We start from the raw sequence: 17,755 nt of genomic DNA, 5'->3' as shown, positions 1-17,755 counted from the left end.
TTACCACCTCTTTAATAGTTTTAGCTCACAAACTACCCTCTGTGTCACTTCAGTGTACTATATTTCTAATTTAGTGTGGATCTCCTGCGGTAGAGTATTCCTCATACCTAGGAAGCATTCTGGCAACTACTACCTCCAATACAAACATATATATCTCAAAGTATTTCTTTAATTTTTGTGTTCAATATATTTCCTTATCAGATGAAGATCCCACTTTTTAGTAATATGACTTTTTTTAAATTAAAAAAGAGTTAGATTAGCATTTCCAATTGCTTCTATCCTTACCCAATCTTCTCCTAATTCATTCACCCTCCTCACTCCAGATAGTTAGCAATGTTGACGTAAATAAATTCTAATCTCCAGTTCTACTAGCCATTTTCTGTGCATCATACTTCAGGAATGAGAAATCTCACAGTGCTTCTGTCATATAAAAGAGTACATGCTTCAGCACCAATGTTTCATGATACACTTTATGAACAAATTGCTGGTATATAGCTTCCAGTATACTTTTGGTAGATCTCAAAGCAACTTGCAAAGAAAGTTAGTATGGCTAAAGTTATAGTCCATTTTACTGCTGGGGAAATTAAGCTAAAGCAGTAACTTGCTGAAGGCTGAGTACTAGTTAAGTATCAGAGCCAAAAATAGCATACAAAGTCTCCTACCTTTGCAAGTATCAACTTGAGTATTAATCTGCCAAAGCCAGAATCCAAAACTATTTGTAAATGATATTGCTAGAAAATAATTCACTAAACAAATGTATACAAAAGTTTATTAATTTTGAACATTACTGAGTACAAATACATGTGGATCTATTTTCCTATAGAAATTAAACACCTCACTACATCAACTGTGTCAAGCAGTGAGCTCTCATTGTCCCCAACGTGTATTATGGTAGTGCAACATCCTACAGAGACAAATCCTATGAGTGCTATTTTGAAATCTTACAAATAACATTATTATTCCTAAGACAATTCATAAATACATTGACAATTCCACTTAAGTAATTTATAGTTAGAAAGGTGGTTGGTCACACAACTGAAATTTAGTCAAACAAGGGTGAAATTTTATCAGGTTTTCTCCATAGGAGACAAAAGGGGAGACCTTTCCAGGAAACTCTCATAATACTTGACAGTTTCTTCATGTTTCAAAAGTTTTTCTTCAGGAAAAATTCCTCTGAATTCATTGGTGTATTCCTGATTCAGATTGCTGTATCTGGGAGGGAAGGAAAATACAGAAACAGTCATCCTTTCTGGGATTAGAGTCACCCAATTTTCTTTTATTAAGCAATATTTTCCCAGTTACAGTGCCTTCTGAATCCTGTGTTTCTAACAGCCAAAAAATAGGATGGTGATATATACTTAGAACTTTTCAGAACTTCAGGATGAGAAGTGATGAACAGGATTCAGATGTTAATAATAGCTGTACTATAATATTTCAACAAATTTTAAAGAGTAACAATCATTTTTCCCTTGGAAAAATTTTAGTATATTTTTTCTAATTCAGAGATTTAAAGCCTGATTCCACCTCTCCCTCCTCATCAGTGTTTATCTGATTAGTCCTCATCTTTTTTCTCCCTTCTGGGAGAATTCTTGTTCAACAAAATGGGAAACAACAAAATTTTACCTCAACAAACATATTTCACGTAAGTTTTGTTTGTTTTATTGAAAAAATGAGGTATCTTGATTTTGAAGTGAAATATCAATTTGTCTTTTTTTTTTTTTTTTAAGACATGAGGTCAACAAATTTCCTCATTAAAATATTCATTTGTAGCAAGATTATGTGTAAAGTTCAAGGTAGTTTTATGGCCACTTTTTTGACAACCAAAACTTTTTTGTTTCCAGCAGTAAATACCATAAATGAAAATTTAATTTTACAGAAGAATAAAATCCCATTTTATAAAAAGATGACAAAGTACATGCAGGAGAAATATTTCTAATTATGACTACAGGTCACATTTAAAAGAAGAGAATCAAGAACTAGCCACTAGAATAAATGGACACTTGTGTCTCAAGTTACATTTAAATAATTGACAAAACATTCTGGTTATCTTTGCACTGCAAAGTTAGTGTTACATGTAATAGAAAAAGCAGTATTTTTTTCTCAAGAGTTCTAGAAGTACACTGCCCTTGGAAATTTTCTATTATTGTCATTCTCAAATCACTACTTCAAAATTTCTGAAGGATTTCCACAGAAATGCATGCCAATGTATAAGAGAGAATGTCACTTGCACATGACCCTTCTTACTCATTGTGGGTTGCTTCCCTCACTGTTCTTGACTATAAGTATCATTTATAACGCTGACAGCAGAAAGTTAACTGTGATTAAATGTTCCTGAATACAGGAAGTAGGCCAACTTTCAAACCACCCTGGATGCAAAAGAGGATAGCTGGTCAGAGTTCCTTTTATTTTACAGGCAATACACGGACGTTAAAGCTAGTTTCTACAAGTAGCATAAAATTGCTTCCTATGTGGGGGTTAATTGAGCAATTCCATTGTCTCCAATAGAAAGTCCCTTTTATCGTATTGTCCAGTAGACTATCAGAAAATATTTCAGTGTTTTTCTGTTGAAACCAGTAGTGGTCTACTCTTTTCTTGCAACACTTTCGCCAACTGTACTATACTAAAGATATAAACTCACTGACAAATCAGCAGTGCATTCTATATATTGGTACAAAGTCAAGTGCAGTGGAGGTCTGTTCCATGACTGGGATATCTTGGTGATGTAATCTAAACCCCATTTGAACACATTTATATCCTTCCATAAAGAACAGGTTGCTCATCTTCAAGATAGTATTTTTTTTTTTTTTTTTTTTTTTAACCTTACCACATAATTTTTACCATGAAATCTCTCTCCTCAAAGTCTGGACCCTGAACAACAACATATGATTTATAGCTACCAATTCTTTGTTACATAGTAATTTACAGGTTTTGCAAGAATTTATATCCATGTCTACAAATGAAACATCAGTCTTTCATTTTCTCATACATACCTGTGTGCAATGGTCCAGAACCCCAGGGTGTTCACCATCATTAAGGAAGCCAAGAAGAAAAAGAATCTCTCCAATTTGCCTTCATGCAGCAAGTGTGGAAACCAGTTGCCTGGCAGAGCAGACATTTGAAGCAGAATTAGTTTACCTTGCGGGATGAGATGTGGCTCATATGAAAAACACAAAGATAACCTTGTGTAAGACAAAAATCACAGCAGGTGCTTTGAACCCCCCCTTGCAGCTATTTATATAGACTTCATTCTCACAGCATCTATGTTTTTTTGAGTCTACAGTGTGCTTTGCTCCTGCTTTGCAGAGAGGCAATAGAGATGTAGAATGAATTGTACTGGAAAATTTAACTCTGCACAGCTACTACTGTAATGATTGGGCCATCTTCCCTCCATATTACCCTGTGCACATAGCTAAATGAATATCAAATTTGAAAATTTTAAAAAGAGATAGAATGTTGTCTGTAGAATTCCTTTTTCTCATTCTTTTAATAGGCATTACTTAAGAAAATAAAAAACATAAAAACCATTTGGTAAGTGCCTTGTACAGTACTCCATTACCAAGATCCTACCTGACGTTTCACTATACCTTTCTTTATAGCTGCCCTTAGCTGCATGTCTGCAACACATCCTTGCCTTTCATGTGGCATTTATTTGCATGAATTAGACTTTTTTCTACCAAGCCTTTTAGCAATAGTAAGCTGCCACAATTTCCCAGATAAACTCCATTGAGCAGAGGACAGGATCACCCAGATATACACACAGAGTCTTTCCTGCCCTTATACTTGTGTCATTTAGTATGCAACTGCATTGCTTTCAACGTTGTTCATTGAAACCAATCAACAAACAAGCTCAGGTAGTAAATAAGTATGGAAATCAAGATGCTTAAAAAGAAAGCCAGTCCCAGTCAGTCTACATTTGAAGACAATCAGTACCTGAACTACACTAAATCAACTACAGTAAAAACATAAAATATAGATGAAAAAGAAGTTACTGTAGATACAGAATATCAGAGCGCACTCCACAGCACTTTAGTGACCTTTTTCATTATTTGGAAATACAAGACATTGATTGTCTTTGAGGAAGAAAGAGAGACTCTTTAGCAAGTAGTGAAGTGCAATAGAAACAAACACAGATCATGAAACAGCTGGTGCTGAGAATGTGATGTCAACACTATATACAGCTCAGGGGGGTTCACATCAGACTAGTTCCCACTAACAGCTGGAACACATCATACATGAGCATTTTTATTTGGCTTAGTTCCATTCAGAAGGAATGCTTTTTTTTTTGGTGCTCCAAGATAACTCTATGATGCAAATCAGGGACATCAGGAGATACAGATCAAAAGCACACTCCTGATCTGAACTAAAACACCTGCATCATGTGCCCAAAGTTGCTTTTTTTTGGTCCCTCAAGGTCTGATATCAAATCATACCCAGCTAAGTAGAGTCGTTATTCACCACTTGAATGATCTGAAAAGGAGAAAAACGGCCTTCTTTGCCATAGTTGTGTTGTACAAACTTGATAACCTTAGACAATCTTTTAGACATTAATGCCATCTTTAGCCAGTCAATGCCATTCTTAGCATTTCAAATTTTTCTAATTAGAGAGAAAGAGCAGTTCCATGGACCAGGAGAGCCAGTAGTCAAAGGATTACACCCCATCCCTCCTACATATACACATTTACATTTTTCTCTTTCTTCCACATCTTAGAGTTGTAAACACAATTCTTTTCAAAACAGTTACCTTTAGCTCTCCTGAGATTAATAGGGAGCAACTGCCATCAGTGCAGCAGCTTTCCACAACTCCTCCGCAGTTTGCTCTGTGCCATGTTACCTTTCTGCCTGTCACAGCACAGCACCATCTCACCTCTGCCTGCGCCGTTTCTTTTGTACCATTATCTCAGAGCGATTTTTAAAGTGTATCATTTAACACTGTCAGTTGACTGAGCTCCTAGGTGCTATAACTTCATTTTAGTAGCTTATAAAGTTTTACTGTCATAATTCACAATTAGGTAGTTTTTCATTTCACATCCCCCAGTGGCCAATAGAAGTCACGGAGAGAGCGTGTGTATCTGATGAAAGAGAAAGCACACATGGGGTTCGTTGCTACAGCTTGTCAAAGTAGAGTTCACACTGTCTGCTGGGTTATTTACATCGGCTAGCTAACTATATGAGCAGCAGGAGCTTCCTAATGGAACGGCGTTTACAATGGAACCTGAACAGAAAATATGTGCTTTAAAATAGCACTGAGCGATTAAAAAAAAAGAGAAAGAGGAATTTAGCAGTTTCTAAGAGAACAGAGTAAAATGGAGCTTTGAAGTGTCTTAATGTTAGCAAAGAGATCATATTGAAGTGCTGAAAGTGGGAATAGTTGGTCTTATCAGAGTGGGAGGACAGTAGCCCAGCAATATGTGTTCTGTCCCACTGTTACCAGTCTCCTCTGTGGCCTAAGTTGAAGATCATTTGGCTATCTCCTCTCTGTTTCTTTTAGTAATTGTCTGTGCTTAAACAGTGAGGCTAGGTTAACAACACAAAGCCTTTGGAAAATCTAGTATTATAAATGAGCAACAACACAGGCAAAGCCAAAATTACTGGGCATGATGAGACTCCATCTCCCATACTATTCTCACACTTCTCTCTAGTTTAGTGTTCTATGCAAAGCAAGAGGTAAGAGAAAAGCTTTCTTTCCCTTTCAGTGAAAGGCAGCAAGATTTGTCAGGCGTGCCTTTCTCTACAGGGAAACAAGGATGGCAGCAGTCTTAGAGATATTCAAACTGTTATCCTCCTGCCAATACACATTTTCATCAATAGATACAGCAAAGATTAATATAACTACTTCCTATTTGCAGCTAAAAATGTTTACTTCTCACTTTTCCTCCTCTTCTTCTTTGATTTTAAATGGAAGCTGGTTTTCCATGCAATGGAAGATAAACTTGGACTACATTTGCTTCTAGTTACATTCACTGTACAGGGAATCCTCTGCTTGTAGTAAGCTTTGGGAGAACAGCACATCAACTGTGTGTTTCAGGTAGTGAAACTCCCTTAAGTTTTTCACCTCTTAGCCCTCCAATACTTTCTACAACCTGTCTGAAGCCTCTAGCACCCTTCACTGACTGGGGCTGTGGTTCATACTTTCAGGATTTTACTCTCAGCCATGAACATCAGGAACTTATTGGGCAAGTTTGTTTGGTTTTGCTGGAGTTAGGCATCTTGGGCACTACTGTGTTTGAAGAGCCCAGCACTTTCTCATCCTTAGATCAACATGCAGTATGGTAACAATTCACTTTCCCCCAAAAGACAGTGCCTTTGAGTTCTGTCAATCCTTTGCTTCTCTATGGAGATTGCCAACGGAAGTGCCAATTACAAGGTTGGTTTGTCACATAGATAATTTCTTGCTGGGAAATAACTTCCTACAACAAGCTCCTGTTTTCCATTTTTATTCCAACAATGAAAATACTTTGTAAAATGAATCACCACAGAGAATCAGAAGTTTCCTTTAGCTGTTTATATTTAAAGAGTCTTTTCTTATTGGTTAGACATCAAATGGTTACACATTTCATGGTAAATTTAGAACAAGTTACAAGATTTAGTCTAGGCAGAATCTAGATTAGCAGCCTCAAGCCTGTTATACCATACATTATAGTGCCTGGCAAATTTGCACCAATTTTTTGCAGTTTTATCAATTCTGCATCAAAAATGCTCAGGTACAAGGGGGAACACTATGAAACATCAAGAGAAAACACCTGATCCTAAAAACACAGGCAACAAAGTAGGTGAAGCAGGGATTAGGACATGGACAGAACCTCTTTCCTAGGCTGCTTCTGATGGATTACTAACAGTAACCAACTGCTGGCGATACTAGCCATCAAAGATGGCAAGGTCTGTAAGCTAGCCTTTGATATATCCTAGTGCACACAAGGTATCTGTTACTATGATTGCACCCTTGGAGCTCTCAAGGGATTCACAACAAAACCCAAAGTCACAAAGACATTCTGTTTGTTTACTGAAAAAGCCATTGTATTTTAGCATTGGGAAAACAGAGAAGACAAAGACAAATAATCATATGTGATAAGTTAGTCTCTTCTGTGTGATTCCTGCATTTTTACAGCTATTCTACAATGTAGACTGTAATTACAGAAAAAAATGAATTCATATTTTGGAAAAAGATTGTATTGCCTCCCATCATTTCATCAAGTTAGCAGGCATATATGCAGTGTTTAATCATATCCAAATTAAAGTCTCAGTCTGCCTCTAATCCTTAATAGCTAAGTAGGCACCAGTGGACACCACCATCTGGACTGCAAGAAATATCCTTTAGCTGTATCATCTTTGGTATTTACAATCACACGGGGCTCCAAACTTAAAAACCCCCATGAACCAACACACAAAAAAAAGCCCACGACAAAAGAGTTCTCTAAATACAAGAAGAAAAAACATGTCTGGGGCATTTTCCTTCTTCTGACCTTTTTGTCCTTTTTAATTTCTTTTCTTTTCTTCCATATTTACATTAATATTTTTAGAGAAATGTATTCTGAAATGATTGGCATAAGAGGACAGGTTTTGTCTTGCATCTTTTTCCATTAAAATGTTAGGAGAGGTAAGAGATCCAAAAGAAAGCAGTTTCCCAGCTTGTACTGAAAATATCACTGTCACCCATCATCTGTTTGCACTCGTCAGATTTTTTTAAAAAGTCTTATTTTATCATATTCACACCATCCTCCATAGATGCGTTAGAAATGATTAATGCAGCTTTGACTGTGACTGATATCTGATCCACTTTGCCAATAAAAACCCAAATAAAATTCTAAACTAGTGACATGAAATAAGATATAAAAATGTTTAAATTTTGTCAATACCCTCTGTGCTTCAGCACTTCAAAATACACACTGGAGGATCTACTTTTCTGTATCCTGAATTGCTTCGTGGCAAACATGGTCTCATTATATAGAGATGGGAGAATCAGAAATAGCTTGGCTCAGGTTTTAGTGAAACAAGAATCATGGGACAAGGCTAAAGCACCCATAGTCCAAGAGTAACACACTATGCCTTGTTAAATCTTAAAAAACCAATTACATAAACACCATCATCTTCTTTCCTCAAAAAAGTCTTCCAATAGAAATTAGTTCATCATTTTGGGAAAAATAAATATCTGTTTGGTTTTCTTTATCCCCAGGTTCCATAAATTGTCTAGGTACTCAATTCTTACAAGCTTTTAAAATGAGCTGAAAAAATTCTAAACCACAAATGTGAGCGAGAGCTTAATTTGCATCATTTGAGCTTAATTTGACCTAAAAGAGGTCACAATTGTATTTTCTGAAGAATTGTCATCTTTAGAAGGTTCAAGAGGTTACCATTAGGTTTTATAAATAAACAACAAAAAAAATACTTTGCTGTTCCCAAGCTTTTCATCACAAGCACCAAAGAAGACTTTCAGAAGTACAATGGATAAATCCAGAAAAAATGCAGATGCAGCAGGAGAATTTTTCTATACTATTTCCTATCAAACTAGGATAAAAACAAAACCAAAGCTAAATGTCTCTCTGGTTTTTTTTGGTTTTTTTTTTTTTTTTATGATCTATATCCAGCTCCAGAAGCCTGATCCCAAATATACTTTGATTTATGAGTCAGGACAAAAGTCTAGCTGGGATGAGTAGAGAAATACTCTAAGTCTTCAGTCGTAAGTATTAAAACTCATTCAAAGATACAGGAACATTTCCATTATTTATAAGCTGTGAGTTGCAAGAGTTGTGGTGAGTTGCAATAATTAATCTCATTCAACCAGTGAATACTGGGAAGGATTCCCAGTGAGATTCAACTTATTTGAGAAATAAAATGTATGTCCGAATAATATATTGTTTACACACTGGCAAGGAAAGTAATCTCTAACACTTCTAATTAGAGTAGCAGAACAAATAATAAACACTTCTCATTATTTTTCCTCTAAAACTTTCAAGTTTTGGACAGCACTTGTCCTATTTAGGGGCTCATTCAGTTCCATTAAGCATCTTAATCATAATACAGACTATCACTGAATCCCTTGAAAATTTATGCACAACTTTTGCTCGGGATAACATAGTCAACTCTATCTACAGGAGCACCAAGCTTGACAAAGGCAAAGACAGATATAAGCGATGTCTTTTTCCACCCACCATTGCCCCCGTGCTGCCAAAGCAAAGTGAGGAGTTGTCCAACCAGCTTCATAACAGTGAGAAGTATTTTAGCCAGGATTTTTTTTCAGTTTGCTCAAAAATCTTGAGCAAAAAGGATTTGAACATGACAACTGCAGTCTGTGGAGAATTTGGAGAGTTCAGGCTTTTTAGTCCCAGCCAGGATAATTTTTTGAAGGCTCTAATAATTTGGGTAAGCATTCTTGTTCTTTATCCATCTCTAGGTGATATTTTTTTCACCTCTTAATAATATTTTAATTGATTTGTTAACAACAGCACTGTGTGCGAAAGAACCATCCAGTTGTTCTGATCTTGCAAGTCAGAATTAAGATTTCTTATACTTTCAAAAAACCCCTGAGTTACCCTTGTTTTTAAGTTACATGGCTCTTTATGTAAGAACAGGAAGAACCCAAAATAGAGAGGCAATGAGTCTTATCAATGGAAAACATCTTTCAAGCACTGCTTCAGCAAGTGGACTATTTCAGATATGTGAACAAAGAGATCTATGTCCATTGGTTCAAGAATGCAAGTGCTTTACTTGTTTCGTAAGTAATTTTTAGAAGTCTTTTCTGTACCGAACAAAGATTCATCAGCAAATGAAAAACAACTTTCAAGATAGGCCAAGAGCTTCTTAAAATCATCAACCCAGAAAAACCTCCAGTTCAGAGCTTACACTAAGTACTCCTCAACAGGCTGAACCTGATATAACTCCTTTTGAAACAATAAGTTCTCTGGGAATTGTAGTATTCATCTGCAAAATGGTAAAGCCACAGCGAGACCATATTGTCACAGAATCTGATTCTCTCAGTAGCTGGGAAAAAGGAGAGGCATAGAAGAGAGTAGCAGTGGGTCTAGGGGAACAAATTCCCTAGACAGCTTTGAAAGATTCAACTCAATCTCCTTTCCCTTATGATACTGTGGAACAGAAAGGCAGGCATGTTCCCCGCTCTTCAAAGCACTAATCTTGTTCTCATGTCTAGAAGCTTCCACATGAGTGTAACTAACACAAAAGTACTTCTTCATGAGCATTACCAGATGCTTCCTAGGCAATTTATTTTCACATATTCTAGAACAGAAGTAGAGAGATTTGAGATGAGGGCTTCCTGCAAGATGCCATTCTCTAATTATTCCAACTATTAAAAATAAGATGACTCATTAAAATTGGATGAATACAGCTGGAAGGATATTTCCTATCTTAACTCCATTTTACTGGATTTGTGAGAGAAAAATCAATAAAACTTTGGCATTGCCTTTAATTCTGCTGCCTAATTTTCCAAATCAATAACACTAGAAAACCGCTCAGAAACACCAGTCGTGAGTATTTTCTTACCTTGAGTGCTTGCGTGCGCTGTCTGAACAAAGAAAGCTCCCATAAAGCAGCCAGCTCCATTAAAGAGAGTTAAAAAATGCATGGAAATCCCTCTAATTCTTTCTGGCACAAGCCGGAATGAAAGTAAGGAACCTTAGAAAGGAAGCAGATACAGTTACAGGTTAAAACACAAAAGTAAATGATGGAAGAAGGCAGATAAGACAGAAAAAAAATTACAAAGGGATATAAAAAAAAATATTCCATAGGCACTTCCCATATTTTACACAGTATATATACTTGCTGCAGATGGACAAACAGATATGTTACCACGTACCCTGTTACCAAAGCATTACCCAAACTGAATGACTCTGCAACAAATCATTCCACATAAAACTATTGCCATTCAACAAGTATGTAAAGATTTTCACCCAGACAGTTGCTTTCATTTTTAAAACTTCAAGCATAGCAAGACAAAAGAAACACCACCACAGTCAGCAAATATGAAGACAGCAGAGGTGATATTTAACTGCAGGACAGAAGGACCTCCTTTGCCAAAGCCAATGCAGTGCATCCACTAATAACTTGGGCAGTTACCTTGCTATAACATAAGGCTGGACAATGCTCCTCTTCCCAGAGAGCAACTCTCAGTCACTGACTAATTTTAAAGGTATTCTGCTTCACTTTCTTCCCAGAAGACTATATCAGAAGGAACAGCTTTGGTGGTGAGGGGAAGCTGTGGCATGCCATTGTAGCATGGATGACTACAATCCCACCAGCTGTAATTTGGTTAAATTAGATTACAATAACAGCAAACCTTCACGACAGCTGTTCTTTTTGAATTACTTTCCTTGATAATCAAAACCTCATTTCATAACTTCATACCTTCAGCCCTCATCCACACTTGTTTTCCAAACCCGAGTGTCTCCCAATCTGTTTTATTAGTTGAATTTGAATGACCTCCAGCTTAAGGAACTTGTCAGCAGAGGATTACTATTTAAATACTGAGATGCCCGAAGTATCTCTGAATACAAATGAAACTTTTCATTCACTATCTTCCACCCTCTTTTAATTTGGATGTCCAAATGAGAGCATTGGAAACATATTGCAGCAAAAAAAAATAGCATGGGCAGTGTTTTTTTCTTCATTCGCAGTAGGAACCAAGACCTTGAGAGCAAGAGAAAGCAGGTGAGCCCAGGACATCATCTGTAGATGCAACAGTACAGTCTGAAACATTCTACAGTCAATGTCCTAGCTAATCGGAATCACTAAGCACCTAAGACTTTGCTTATTCTTTCCTTCCTTTTAAAAGCAGAGGTACAAAACTTGCATCTTGGCCAAATTCTGCCTGGATAACTGCATCACACTTACCTAAATTACCTCTGCTCTTTCAATTGCATACTCCATTCCTTGCCTCTCTCACGCTGCTGCTATGAACTATTAAATAGCTGCTGCATTTCACCCTGGAGACTATTGCATTTCATCAGTGGGTGAAGCAATACTCAATATATCTTTTAACTAACAGACATTCTTGTTACAAGTCTTCCCATTCTTACATGCTTTGAGACACGTCAATGAGCAAATGATATACTTACAGCACTTCAGCAAGCACTGCAAATCTGCTAACCCTTTGTAGGACAATGCAGTTTAAGTGTGCCAGAAGGCTTGGACACTGTCAGTGTAACACAGCTGCTGTGGCCAGCAGGTTGACTTCCCTTCAGCACCAAACTCATGCACTGCAGGAGCAAATTCCTGCTAATACTTTCTCACAGGATGGAGGTTTTCGGTTTTATCTCTTTCTGTTGGCAGTATCTTTTAGGTTTTTGGGAAAGACTGTGTTTTGGTTTTGTTATTCTATCTTGATGTCCCTCCCTTTAAGTCACCAGGCTTCAAAAAAGTAATTTCCTAGTTTAAACAAAGTTAGGGTTTTACAAATTCAAGCTGTCACAGTCCTGCAAGATCTTACATTCTAATACTGTGTAGAAGAGCAATTAATTTATCATCGATTTATTTTACTTTTTAAAGGCCACTTTAGTGCTAGGGAAACATTAAATGCTGATATTATTGTAAGTGATGTTCATGCTACCCGAAGATTGTTATATAAAATTCCTATAACAAGATAATGAAATATATTGTATAAACACAATTGTAAGTATAAGGGCTCAAATGTAGGTAAAGAGTTCAATACATCAAATCTGGCTCCTCTAGCTAAGCAATTCAGAAGTGAGATAGCTTCTTCCCCCAATTACAAACGTGAACATTTCTGTCTTCAACTTGGATCTTGTACTTTCAGGTCAAGTAAATTATTATGATAACTGAATTTGACCTTCTGCATAACAAAGGCAGTGAAATGTCAGGAAAGGTGAAACAACTATTTAAGTGTCTAGGCTGTCATCATCATCTATGGAGATCCACTGAACGGTTCCTGAACGGTAATTCAGTTCAAATGAAAGTAGAAACCTAGAGCTCAGTTCAGAATCCTGAACACAGATGCTTAGTGTTGCCTGAAACTATAGTATACCTTATCAATCAGCCCTGTACAGACATATAAGGTTCAAGACTCGTGGAAAAACAATGCTCTTCTCCAGCAGCAGTTAGAGGCCACATTGATACACTAGAAAGCCTGCTTGCCCCACATGCAAAGCCTAGATACTCCAAGACAAATGGTGCCAAACATCTACGTATGAGCAAGTGGAGGCCTGTATACCCATCAACTACGGCAGTAATCTACTATTTTAGGTACCCACCTTTAGTTTCCTCCATGCAAGTCTCAAATTCAGACTTAGTCCCATTTACCAGGGTTTTGAACCACACCTCTAGCTGCAGCTTTTAGCAAGATGCTTAATCTTTACTTAAATGGTGAAGACAAATTTCTTCCCAAGAAATTCTACTTACAACACTTTAAGATTTCTTTAAAAGGATGAAAAACCCCAACCTCAGAAAATGAAGACAGAGCTTTATTTCTTTTCTAAAGCTAATGTCATCTTCCAGTCGTCGGACTTCTGTTGTGTCCCAGCACGTTAGATTAAAAAGCCTTATTCTATCAACATTATTCTTCTCATGCTTTTCCACAAGAAGACTGTAAGCAAGCCACCTCCTAACCCTTTTTTTTTTTTTTGTTAAGATAAATAGAGAAGGTCACAATTTTCAGTTACATTTAGCCTGTAACTTAGAAACCACATTATCTGCCTAGAAACCTGTCTTGGTTAAGTGTTTGAGAGCTATTGGATGAAGGGGCATTATGAAAGTGTTAAGTATTTAAAACTAGGAAAAATTACCTTTTTAGTGACAGACTGTGACCCATAGCTCTCAGTAGTCTTTAGAGTGAAAGTATGAAGCTGAGACACTGAAATTATTTCCTGCTCTTAAATAAATACCTGAACATTTTTTGGGTTATGCTGGAACAATAGACACTCAACCTATAGAATTAAGTGCCTGCAGAGATCAGCTAGTCAATTACTTTACCTGTGTCTCTTTAAATAAATGTTGATTAGATTATTTTTGTAACACTAACTTTTTCTTTAAGCTCTAGATGGTAAAACCCTTGGTAAGCACTCTGCATGCTCTTAAGAAGAAAATAAGCTCCAGGAACATCAGTGCCAATGTGGAAAGGTAAATTATGGAAGGGAGAGAAGGTTCAGACTCACAATCAAGAGTGTGTCTACATAATTTATAGGTAGCAGGCATGAGCTAAGCTCTACAAAACAGGAGTGTTTATCTCTGTCTCCATGCCACAAGCTAAGGCTTGATGCTCTGTGCAGATATGTTTGCATGACTCCTGATTGGAGCACCAATAAAAATCTTGCATCTGCCTATGATATTCTCCAGGTTAGCCTGCCAGTTGAACTGTGTTATCCACCTGCACACGGTCTGTAGTAGCGTAAAACTTGCAATAATTCTATTAGTTGGGTTCACAAATTAAAAAGGTTAAGCACAATTGCTTCACCTTGCATTCACTGTGGCCTAAAATGTGCTTAGAGACCATAACCACAGCTTAGTTGTCATGTGCATATTTGTTCTGTCTCAAGAAAACCATCACAGAACAGTTCAGATCAGAAAGCATCTCAGAAGCTCATCCAACTCTGCCCCTATCTGAAGCAGGTTCAGTTTTCATACCAATCACATATCTGAGCCAAGAATTCCGCTGCTCTGATCATCCCCCATGGATAGTGGATTATGCACCCCAGGGACCTGACTGGGCTGTGTTACCTTCCAGTTTATCTGCAACAACATCATTGCTCGTTCTGCATTACAGCCAGCAAGACAAATTATGCTACTCTGAAGCAAATAGAGCATAGATCTGCTCATTAAACCCACAGAAGAGTGCCAGGGATAAAATATCAGATGACAGTAATTATCTTTAGGAAGCTGATACTCCTTGATAATGAGGATGCTCTTGCTTTAGCCTATTAGATTTTACTTACAGGAGGGAGTCACCAAGGCTTCAGCCACTCCAAGTAGGATGTATTGAGGAGCTAAGTGGAAGCAAGGCATGGAAGAAACCAGGAGAATCTCTTCAGAAAGCGACTGCTCCACCTGAGGGAAATGCTTTCGGTGTATTTCAGAGAAGCCAGCAACCATCACAGAAAGTGCAGCAGATAACTGACCTACAACTGGGTAAAGAGCACAGAAAGCATCTATCAAGGCTGTAGTTACAGTTTCATCATGCTTTATTAATTTAGAATAAAGCAAGGTCCTAGGAGACACAAAAACTCCATCCTTTCCACCCCTCAATATATCCTTTCTGGTTACAGATGTGAATAAAGAATACTTGCTCCACTACAATACTAACTCTCGATATACGGCAAAGGGACACCAGCTCAGCACAGAAAAAATTTAGGGATGCAGAATAAATGAGAGGAAAAAGTTTTCTGAAAAGCAAAGTCACAAAGAACAGTTTTGTTTTGTTTTAAACTGAAGGAATTAAGAAAGGAGAATATAAATAAAAGGCAACAGCCCTTCTAGATATCCCAAGAGACTGGGTAGGAGTAAGACAACCAAGCAGGGGGAAATATCAGCAATAAGATTCTGAAATATACACATAAACTATATGGTTTTACTCATTTGTTTTCTACATTAAAAAAAAAAAAAAATTAGTGCAGTCAGTGTAAGTACTGGATTTCTAAGGCTCCAGGCCATGGAAGATGGGAGAGAAAAAGATCAGCAGTACATATTAACATCTCCAGAGATCAAGCATTCTCACATTTTCCCCTTTCCCTTCACTATAGAGTTCCCTTGAACTACTTTTGAAAGTGGGTTGGGTAGTGCATTTGCTAGATTGTTTAACATTTTAGAATGAGTTGAGCTGGATTACAGGAAGTGATAATCTCCAGTTTTCTAAATATTTATACTTAAATTGTTAGACTACAGTTGCCTCCTGCCTTCTTCAGCTATCCTGAAGAAATCTCACTGCATGATCCATAATGCACTAGGATCCACAGTACATTTCAATATACTACTGCACATGCAACTCATGAAATCTTTCTACCTGACTCAGTAGTAAGCCACAAGTACTGGACAAGCACACAGGGCAGGAAAAAAGCTCCTATATGTTTATTCCCATAATGCAAAGATAAAAAGCTTCTCATAAACTCAGATATATTTTAAATAGTGCACTCTTCACCATCCATTCCATAAATTATACTATTTACATGTATTATTTTATATTTCTTTGTGTTGGTGTTCTGAAATTGTAGCATCTAAGAAAAACACAAAGAAAGTAAGGTTTCCAACTAAGTCTCCTGAACTTGAAACATTTATACTTTCGATGTTTTGACTTCCCATTGATTTTGGCTTAAGTTACTGATTCCTCATCATTTCTAATCCATAATGTAAGTATAGGTATGAGAATTTGGTTTCTGACAGCTTTGTCTCAAATACCTGGACTTTGTTTTTCCACTTGCCTCACAAATCCTCATCTCACTTCATGACTGGAAATTCATATTATAACACAAAGTTTTGCAGGACAAAAAAGGTAGAAAACTCATATGGCTAAGTGGTCTGAGCCTTTACCAAATGCTTCTATTTTTCATATAGAGGTCCAAATAATCAATACCTTTGGGTCAAAAATCTAAATTCACATTAATATTTTAATGTTTTTTAAGTAATATCTGATTTATAACAAAACCCAAAAACTACAGAGAAAGTACCAGATCAGTTTTCACGTAGATCCTTATTACAGAGCAATCAGATATTTCAGTTCCACATTGTCTATATGCTTTGTCCTAGAAAGTTTTCTTTTCTTAACATACTAAAAAATTCCAGAAAACTATTTAAATGTCTTCCTCTTACAAGACTTGAATTAAAACATAGTTATAGGCTGGCTTAACACCAACAGCCTATTTATGCTTCCAGTTTTGCTCCTGAAAAATAATTGTGAATCTAATTAATTGTTGGCAAAAATATTGGTACTTAGAGGTCTACTGTACTTGCAGGTGCATTCATATACTTTGGTATCTAAAGCCATCACAGTACTCACAGGTATTTTTATGCCTCAGGTAATTTATCACTCCTAACAGGAGGCTATTGTAATAAATGACACTATTAAGAATAAAACACTGCATATATTCTACTGCTATTCAACATAACAGGATAGAACATTAATACTAACTTGAAATTTCCATGGTTTTAAGGAAAATGATTATCTGCATGTGCTCTTTGTGTTTTAATGCAGACGTTATTTTAAAAACTAGGGTAATTGCAACCTGCTGGGTTATATGCATCTGGTTTGTATAAAACTTAATAACACTCTTAATTAGGCTAATTTAGTCAGATTAATACTACTGTATGTGTCAGTGCTCACTGTGCTGCTTGCCATGGGGCACTGAATTAATAGTAGCACACTGAGAAAATAGTCGTTTTTATAAATATTTTTGTCTGAGGTTTGTAATGCAGGAAAGAAAAAAAATATAGCAAATTTAATGAGAGTATCTACAAAAGGGAATAGTTTTAACAAAGGAAGTTGCTTTTGTGGTGGTACTAGATGCAGCTGGTATTAGGAAAGGGTTGCAGAGGATCCCTCCAGATCCTAGAAGAGGTTTGGGGAATTGAGGCAATAAAAAAAAAAAACAACCTCTCCTAAAGCCATTGTAACTTCTAGGCTATTAGCTTCTTCAGGGGAGTTGGACTGGATGATCTCTAAAGGCCCCTTCCAACCTCTACCATTCTACAATTCTATGACATGCCAATCTGGATGCCTGAGCTTACAATGCTTATTGTTGAAAAGGCTGAGAACAGAGAAGACTTCTTTGTGCTGTTTCTATGAGAACGAGACAATATTTCACCT

At 36.8% G+C, this 17,755-nt stretch overlaps 1 protein-coding gene across 1 annotated transcript in view; it reads right to left on the bottom strand.

Moving 5' to 3' along the window:
- Positions 1–1,067: 1,067 nt before the first annotated feature.
- SLC15A5 (solute carrier family 15 member 5) overlaps positions 1,068–17,755 on the bottom strand; it is a 33,144-nt gene continuing 16,456 nt past the window's right edge. Inside the window, exons 6-9 of the mRNA XM_010198427.2 lie at positions 14,895–15,083; positions 10,495–10,626; positions 2,991–3,099; positions 1,068–1,212 (exon numbers count right to left, since the gene is read on the bottom strand). Of these exons, the coding sequence (XP_010196729.1) occupies positions 1,068–1,212; positions 2,991–3,099; positions 10,495–10,626; positions 14,895–15,083 (575 nt within the window). The remainder of the gene's footprint in view (positions 1,213–2,990; positions 3,100–10,494; positions 10,627–14,894; positions 15,084–17,755) is intronic.

Source organism: Colius striatus, chromosome 1, assembly GCF_028858725.1.
Source record: "Colius striatus isolate bColStr4 chromosome 1, bColStr4.1.hap1, whole genome shotgun sequence".
Lineage (NCBI taxonomy): Eukaryota > Metazoa > Chordata > Aves > Coliiformes > Coliidae > Colius > Colius striatus.
Note: the sequence above shows the minus strand (reverse complement) of the source record. Positions and strands in the feature narration are given on the sequence as shown.